Source organism: Gekko japonicus, unplaced genomic scaffold (genome assembly GCF_001447785.1).
Source record: "Gekko japonicus isolate JY-2015 unplaced genomic scaffold, Gekko_japonicus_V1.1 scaffold1002, whole genome shotgun sequence".
NCBI classification, from domain to species: Eukaryota; Metazoa; Chordata; class Lepidosauria; order Squamata; family Gekkonidae; genus Gekko; species Gekko japonicus.
Window position 1 is genome coordinate 495,740 of NW_015172033.1, and position 9,320 is coordinate 505,059.

Consider the following 9,320-nt stretch of genomic DNA (forward strand, 5'->3'; position numbering starts at 1 on the left):
CCCTACACAAAGTACTCTCTACCTCTTTGGGCTCAGGATAGGATTTCTCCTTGGACCGGCCTCTGGCTGTACTTCCCAAGAGAGCAGGGAAACTTCCATTCATTCCCCAGTCCAGCCGACTGTGGAGTGGTTGAATTTCTGCTGCCTCCCAGGATCAAAGACTGCCTCCTACCTGGATGGGCTGCAGTCTATATTGATGCCGCCCTGCCCATTGGGACAGTCCCTGTTTTCTCGTACTTTTTGGGTTTGGGGCAGCTGGGAACTGTAGGCCAGCAGATGAGGAAGCCCCATTCAACCCAGTGAGTGATACCCCTGCAGGCCCCTCTCTGGAACTACAGCTCAATTAAACATTTTAGCAAAGAACTACAGCCTTCTTACAAACACAGGTAACTGCCATTTCGTTACACCTACCAACAGCCACTGAGGGGATAGTTAGTCCCACACAGGAGGCAAGCAGGAGAAGCGTCTTCGTCAAGAAAGAAAGCCGTTTGCCAGTAATTCTGACAGGGCACAGTGGCTGAAGGGGGAGTGGGTGGGGAAGAGGAGCAGACCCAGCACCCAGCCAATGGCACACGAGTACTCTTGAGTGGCGGCTGACAGGCCAATGGCTGAGGGAGTGCATGGGACGTTGCCACTCGAAAATGGAATTATATATAAGGAGAGATTTTTAAATATTGAGGTGGAAGTTAACAACCTGAATAATTTTGTGATTGGCACAAGACCTGGCTAATCAGCACTATGAAAATTTAGCTTCCCCTCTGATAAAAAACCCAGAAGAACTGGTTCCCCCCAAGGTTAATCTTGGGAAGAAATTAGGTAATGTAGCACAGTTGTGGTGAATGAGCTTCCACAGAGGCTCACAGTTTAAGATGTGTATCTTTAACCTGAGACAATCAACCTTATTTCAATAGTACTTAAAATACTGGTAATTGTATTATTATGTTTCAGTTGCTTATTTTAAATTTTACTGAATTTATTATTATATTTTGATTTTTTGAGTGTTAGCTACCTTAGGGACCTTTATTTGAGGTAAAAGGGCAGAATTTAAATAATCATACTATTAATAATAATAATACTTTGAATCATTCATAGTAAAGAAATCAAGAAGTTTATAAAAAGAGGTAATGAGATAATGTAGGATTACAAGAGACAAGAAAGAAGCAAACGTCGTACACAGAAGTAATATAGAAGAAGAAGAGGAGGAGGAGGAGGAAGAGATTGGATTTATACCCTGCCCTTCACTCAGAGTGGCTTACAAAGTCCTCTCCCTTCCCCTCCCCCCAACAGACACCCTGTGAGGTAGGTGGAGCTGAGAGAGCTATTTCAAGAACTGCTCTTGAGAGAGCAGTTCTGACAGAACTATGGCTTGCCCAAAGTAATCCAGCAATAGCAAATGGAGAAGTGGGGAATCAAACCCGGTTCTCCCAGATTAAAGTCCACGCACTTAACCACTATACCAAACTGGCTCTACACCAAACCACTACACTACACCAAAATATACAGAATAAAAGCCTCTTTGGAAGATACTTTACTACTAATACTGAAACTGGGTTGTAGGTAGGGTTTCACATCTGTACACTCCCTCTGCTTTGTCAACTCCTGCTTCTTCCACCACAGTAAAAAAAAACAAAACATATTGGAGTTCTTAGTATGGACATTTTGTACCATAAGGGTACTTCCCAACAGAAATCTGAATTCTGAAATCCTTCCTTTTATTTTTCACACTTTAAGGTCATTCTTTGTACATACAATTGAACCAAAAATTATAATATCTCACCTCGCGTTCTTCCTCTTGTTCTTTCCTAATTTGTTCTAAACGAAACTGCTCTGCTATTTCTCTTTCTTGTGCTTCTCTCTACAGAAAAGAAAACAAATCTTATAAGATTTATCATTCCCATGTTCTGATGGCCCTCATTGTCCTTGCTATTGAGCACTCAGATAAGCACTCCATGTTTTTCCAAACATGTAAGTAACAAGCAACTCTTCTTTGAAACCTATTCACAAACCAGGACAGGATGGGAAAAAGGCAAACTCAGTAATATGATATAATCCTGCCTCTCCCACAAAAAAGAATTTAGCAAATGCCTTCATTTATCAGTAGCAAGCACTAAAGACTCTACAGCTGTTATTGGTTATTTCTTAAGCTTCAGTGTTAGTTATGAATAGATCAGATAATTTGTTCCTGTCTATACTACTGAACTGAGAGAGCTACATTGGATAATATATTTGGATAATATATTTGTAATACAAATTAGAATGTTTTACTTTACTTGAATTTATTGGTTTGGTTACTGGATGACTTTCTTTTTGGAGAGGGGATATACTGTTCAAAAGTCAATCTATTGTTCTATGCTGTGATGCTAACAATCCCCAGAAGAGTGTACAAAATGTCCATGCCGCATTCCTTATTGCTACTGAATTCTTTTATCAAATTAACTACTGGATCACCTGGCAAGTACATGGAAGCTTGATGATTTATAGATGGCCATTAAGCATAATAGTGGGCAGACTTTAGGAATACCAAATTACTGAAAAGATAAAATACAAATTATACAGAAACTATTCAAGTAGTATTCTTGTTAGTTGTAAGACTTGGAGCTCGATCAAGTTTTAATGCAGGCATAAGAAACAGTGTTCACAAGACTATTTACACAGTCCTAGGAATATATTCTTAGAAACAGATCAGTATTCAATGGAATTTACAGGAAAGTGTGCACAGGATTGTATCCTGTATCACCTTTTGAATGCACTTGGTAGATTACTTGTTTAAGTACATATCTATGCCTAAACTTCCTTTGCATAATCAAAAGTAGTATGTCAAAGAGAAGGCTGAGCTAGAAATCTTCCCTTTTTGCTGTACTATAGTTTTATTAACTATTGAATCACTTCAAATTCAGAGCTCTGGGCAAGACACACCATGCTATATTGCCTGGTCTCACAAGCACAATATTTTTAGAGCAAACATGGAGGTTTGAAAAGCAACTGTTATTGTCAAGAAGAAATGAAATTTAGGATTATGTAACAATGTGTCAAAGCACAGCAGTTTATGGAAAATGGCTCAGATCCACTGGAGCTTTTACACGGGCAGAAGAATTTCCACATGTAGAACTCAACTTCCACCAGTGAAGCTAAAATGCCCTCTGAAATGCAGCTCCTGCACAGGGACTGGGATGTCACATTCCAAAGGCAGGAACTCTTCTGCCCATTGAAAAGCTCTGGTGGTTCAAAGCCAATATATGACTAGTATATAAAAAAGCAATCCCTGGAAGAATTCAATTCTTGCTGAAACCTAGGAAAAGACTGTCTCTTGTGTTGGGTCTGTTAGTGACTTTCAGAGCTGAAATAATAACCTCATTTGTAAATCAGTTCTAGAGAATAGTGGCTCCATGCAACCATAGACTCTACTGTATATTACTGCTGATTGCAAGAGGCATGAATAGCATCTTGAATACTACACAGACATAGCACTGTACAGACCTTTGCTCTATCAGCTTCTAGTGAGATTCGATAAGCTTCATCCTGTTCTCTCTTCACATTCTCTCGGGCCTCACGTTCATCCTGGGAGAGAAAAAGAAAGGCAGACCAAACCATGATATTATTTTATACTAGATACTAATTTTCAAGAGAGAGGCCATCTTAGAAGAAAATTCCAGCTCTGCTTGTAGGTGTCAGCCAACCCCCAACGTCCTCTGATGGTTGCTCACCCAGGTCATCTCAAGAGCCTGTTAATTAGTTCAGCTGAAAAATATGGCTCACTCTCACTCTAGAAAGTTCCATGGAGACAGCTCTGTGATTGGTTGGGAAGGTCAAAAGGTTATGCCAGTAATATCTGTATTATATACTACTAGGAAGAAGGTCCGTTACAGCTGTAAATGCAACGAATGCTAGATTGGCCGTGCGGCCGCGGTCCTCGTCTCTCCCACCCGCCGCTGGTGTCCCCCGGCCGCAAGGAACCCGGCTCTGAGAGGGAAGGGGAGGGGGTGTAAGCCGCCTCTCCTCCCACGGGTTTGCTCGGCTTGGCCGCGGGGAGGGCGAGGAACCCAGCTCTGAGAGGGAAGGGGAGGGGATTTAAGCCGCCTCTCCTCCCACTGGCTTACTCAGCTTCCCCATGGCCGCGGGGAGGGTGAGGAAGCCGGCTCTGAGAGGTAAGGGGAGGGGGTGTAAAGCACCTCTCCTCCCACGGGCTAGCTCGGCTTTCCTGCAGGCATCTCCCCCCTCCCCGAGTTCAGTGGGGGGCGCTGCCGGCCCAGCGAGGTTGGGGCCAGCGCATGGCAGCCCAGGGAAGCGCGGCTGTCTCCCCCATCACTGATATCCATGGGGGCACGCCGGGAGGTCAAGGATGGCAGGGGCGCAGGGAACGCCACCGGAAGCTGAAACCCCCCCAAGCAGGGCCCACGGCCCCCCTGTTCCAGGCCACGGTGGGGCAGGGAAGTGCCACGTGGCTCCCTGCAGCCCCCGCCTGCTTGTAGGCTAGCCAGGGACGTGAATGGCAGTTGAGGGGGAAAAGGTGGGTCGGGGCATCTGTGCAGCCAGGCGCAGCGGCGGGTGAGCGGGGGCCTGAGTAGGCTTGCCCGGCTGCCCGGGGGAAAAGGTGACAGAGCGAAGGGCCAGCTGTCCAATTCACCCGGCTTCGTCCATCTCCCCACTGCCTGCTCGCCGCTCGTTCCAGCCGCTCGCGGGCCAAGGCGGCTAGCCTCATTCCTCCCCATGCCAGTAGCCTTGAGCGGCAGCTGGCGGGCCAATGGCTGAGGGAGCGCATTTATTCTGGCCACCCCATAGGACAGTGGCCACCCCAAATCCCTTTTATTATAAGGAGAGAGAGAAGAGAGAGAACATTCCCTCTTCTTATCCCCTTTCCTCCACCCATTACTCTTGTTGCTTGAAGATATTCTGTGTGAGCTCTGGAACATCATGCTGCAGCTGTAACAACCAGCATTATTGCAGTTAGCACAGTCAGGTAGTCTTTGTTATTTTAAGTGCATCATGACTCCACTGAACTATATGTGTGAGTTACTGGGGATTCAGATTACCTGAATCAACCTGGGCCTAAGTTTGGTTACGCACCAAGATAGGATCAGCCTCGACAGTAATAATATTCATATTCATTTCCCATGTGACTGCTTCTTGCACTACAGGCCCAGCAACTAAAAGGACACAGTCGTAAATATGTAACCATTCATTCACAAGTTTACGCAGAATTTATTGTTCCACCCAAGTCTGGAGAATTTTTTCACACACTTTTAGCAAGCATAATAGCAGAAGTACTTTCTAAAGTTTTATCAACAATTAAAGGCAATGTAGCAATCACACAAGCAGCCAATAACACTTTCCTTCCACATTTCTTCTTCAATTGAAATGTGAAGACACAACCCCAGGATCATGGGTTTTTCAAGGCAAGAGATCAGCAGAGATGGTTCACCATTGCCTTCCTCTGCATAGTAGCCCGGAGCCCCAGTCTTCCTTGGTGGTCTCCCACCCAACTACTCACTGTGACCAACCTGGCTTAGCTTTCAAGCTTTGAGATGAGGCTAGTCTGGCTATCAGGCTGCTAAACTGAAGTGTACTCAGCCTTTATAAGGCTCAAGCACACCTGGTCATTTCTGGAGAGAACTTACACACACCACCTGCCCTAATATAGGAAGAACTTATACATATGAATAAATTAATCAAAATTAGACACATAAAGAAAACCTTAAAAGAAATTTGGAAGCACATTCAAAGCTGGAATATACCAGGTATTGTTCATATACATATAATCAAGCAATTGGTATTTAAAAATATTTACATGTATACCCATATTACATATGTTGGATTTTTTTAGCACTGGATATTTTTATGGTAAAATATTTTTAATAGTAAAAATTTTAATGGTAAAATATTAGTTACAATGGTAAAAGTTGCATATTGATAATGATCACATAAGCAGTTGCTTTACCAAGCAGCACAACTCCCAGCTAAAGTCCTGAGCAGAGGTCATTTCGGGGGGGATCGTGGGGGATCGCAGTTCCCCTGGTTGAGGTACGGGGCGGGGCACATGACGAAGCCCCGCCCCCTGCTTCCCGCCGCCCCGCTTCCGGCCCTCATTCAGCCAGGAGGAGGCAGGAGAAGAGGGACGGTAAGTTGCTTCCTCCCTGCCTCTCCCCACCCCTGCCTGCCTGGGGCCAGGGAGGGCCTTCGCGGGGCTTCCTTGCACTCCCGCCGGCCTTGCAGGTCCACCGCCGGGTCCCTCATGGGGCTCGGCAGTGGAGCTGCAAGGCCACCGCCGGTGGCCGGGACCGTTGGGGGCGGGGTGTGTGGCCTTATGACACACTTCCGGTGATGTCAGGGTGTGTGGCATATGCTAATGAGTTATGCTAATGAGTTCCCCTAGCTCTTTTTCTATGAAACGACCCCTGGTCCTGAGCTACTGATATCAAGTATGGGTAGTTGCACAATTTACAGTGCCATCTTAAGCAGAGAAACCCTTTTAAGGCCATTGGCTTCAATGCAACATTGGTGTTTCAATAACACCAGAAGATTACATTTGCCAAAGGACCATTAAAGAACCAGTAATGCTTGAATCAGAAGGTCAATATAAGAATGAATGTGCCTCTCTTACCCTAACATGAATGCATATTTCCCCCCAAAGCAAAGCTCGAGGGCTATCAAGTAGCTGCTTTTGTATCTGAAGCTTACAAACATCTAGAAACATGAGCAAATCCTAGTTAAGAACTGATGTATCTAACCTGAGCTCATGTTGTGGATGACTACTTAAATTTGAATAATCCTTTACACATTTAAGTAAGTACTAACTTTATTTTATTTATTTATTTTACAGTATTTCTTGCTTGCCTTTATGGAATATAAGGTTAGTTACATAGTTCAGAGCTGGTTCCAGGACCCCCTTTCTCACTTTGAATCCCTGTTAGGAAGAAAGACAGGGTACGGAAGAAGTAAACTAACAAATATCTCAAAAGAACTCTGAGAGGCAGGTTAGAAAAGGCTGTAGTGGTCAAAATTACACAGTGAGCCTAGATTAAGGCTGAGTGATGAAATTTTTAAAACCTAGCCTTGAAGATATATGTATAACACTTTCATGGAGTGGTTCTCATTGATTACTTTTAAATTCCAATTCAGTACATATTATGTGCAAAGGATAGTTATTACTCCACAGTGTTTTGTTACGACATGGAAAAGAATGTGATGGCATGGTGTTTTATTCACACTAGGGTTGTCAGGTGAATTTACCTGGCCGGTGGGGGGCTCCTGGGCCACTTCCAGTAAAACCGGAAGTGCCCATTCTTTTTTTAAAAATTAATATTTGTAATGTTTTTTTAACAAGACAAAACAAACAAAACCGCAAATTGCAGAATACAAACATACACAGGTTTCCATCCCACAATCGTTCAGCTTATTTGGAGTTTCTTCTATTTCTTTGCACCTAACATTATTACATGAATTAATCTTATTATAATCAAGATTTAATACAGTTCACAATCCATTTGTAGAATTTTGACCGAACCTCTTTAAATATGTTATCTCTTCTTCCTTGCAGTAATATAGTTAATTTGTCCATTTCAGCTGTTTCCATTAATTTGTAGATCATATCTTCTTTAGATGGTATGTCTTCTTTTTTCCACATACTGGCGTATAGAATTCTGGCTGCTGTTACAATATGGGTAGTCATATAACAATCTAACTTTTTAAATTGTTATGGTATTACATTTTTTTTAAATGTTCTGGTTTAAAAGGTATGTTCACTCCTATTATTTGCTGTAGCATTCCATCTATCCCACCCCAATATTTTTTACTCTTATCACATGTCTACCAGCTGTGATAAAAAGATCCAACTTTTTGTTTACACTTCCAGCATAAATTAGACATGCTGGGGTAGTATCTAGCCAATCTATCAGGTGTTATGTACTATCTGTAAAACATCTTGTAAAGGTTTTCTTTGAAGGAAACAGCTTTAGTATATTTTATATTAATTTTCCAGACTCTAGACCATTGATCTAAATCAATGTTCTTTGCCAGACTCTAGACCATTGATCTAAATCAATGTTATATCCAAAGTTTTGTGCCCAAGAAATCATTGAGACCTTAACTACGTCATCTTGCATCTTAAAATCTAATACCATATATAATTTTTTTAGACGTTTTTCTTCGGTATTTAATAGTATTTTATCTAAATTTGTCTGTTTTTCATAAAAACCCATATACTTATCTTTAGCATATCTAGATTCTAATTGGATTCTTTCCCACCAAGTTAGTTTCAGTTCTTGTTTCTGCAGCATCTCTTGTGTTTTTAACTCATTCTTACTATCTAATAATACTTCGTATCTCCCCATTAAATTTCTTGAGTTTTGTTAAAAAAACCCACTTTCTGATCCATGACAAATAATATAATATAATATAATATAATATAATAAATGCCCCCCAAAGTCCCCCACCAGTGATGAAGAAGGACCTGGCAATCCTAAAGCTGTCATTCCAGTCTTAGAACACTCATACTGCTTCCAAGGACCGTCATTCCACTCTGCAGACTGTCACTCCAGTCCAAGAACACTCATGCTACTCCCAGGGGTTGTCATTCCAGGGCCAGAAGACTTCTGCTGCTCCCAGAAACCATCATTCCAGTCTCAGAGCAGTCAATCTGGGCCCAGAGACCTTTATCCAAAATCCAGTCCACATTTTCATTGCAACTTTTTTTGTACTACAATGTATTTCAATGGAATTGATACAAGTCAACTGGCATCCAATCACAGAACACTTATTTTACTCCCAGGGACCATCTTTCCATTCTGGAGGCTGTCATTCCAGGCCCAGGGCAGGTTTCTCTAAATCCTTTTCACATTTTCATTGCAACTTTTGTGCACTGTAATGTTTTCCAATGGAGCCTGTGCAAGTCAATTGGTATTCCTGGCTTCCATTATATCCAGTGGGCCTTGAAGCCTCTCCCATTGTTCCTGACAGGCAATCCTCTCCTTCATTTCAGTACATCTTGAAGCAAATACACCACATCCTCCCAAGCATGCAGGAGCAAATGCAGTGTGTAGACAGCTGTAGACAGCTGTAAGGGGAAAGCTGGGGAGAGGGAAGGTAGGAGGGAAGGGTAGAGGGGAGCTGGGAAGGAGGCAACTCATTCCCTACCTTCAGCTTTCTCCAGGCTCTCTCCTTCACTAGCAAGAAACCACCACTGTGGGTGGCCCTCCGGCAGCTCTCATTGGTTAGCAAGTGACCACCTAACCCTCCCGTGACACTGGCTGGGACACAGTCAAAAATCAAAACAGTATAAAACACTGATAATAAATATCCTTAAAAAAAGCTGTATAAAACATTCC

The 9,320-nt window shown here is 42.9% G+C and overlaps 1 protein-coding gene across 1 annotated transcript in view; it reads right to left on the reverse strand.

Moving 5' to 3' along the window:
• LOC107118316 (FAS-associated factor 1) overlaps window positions 1–9,320 on the reverse strand; it is a 207,026-nt gene that overhangs the window by 46,752 nt on the left and 150,954 nt on the right. Inside the window, exons 9-10 of the mRNA XM_015420620.1 lie at window positions 3,478–3,558; window positions 1,778–1,855 (exon numbers count right to left, since the gene is read on the reverse strand). Of these exons, the coding sequence (XP_015276106.1) occupies window positions 1,778–1,855; window positions 3,478–3,558 (159 nt within the window). The remainder of the gene's footprint in view (window positions 1–1,777; window positions 1,856–3,477; window positions 3,559–9,320) is intronic.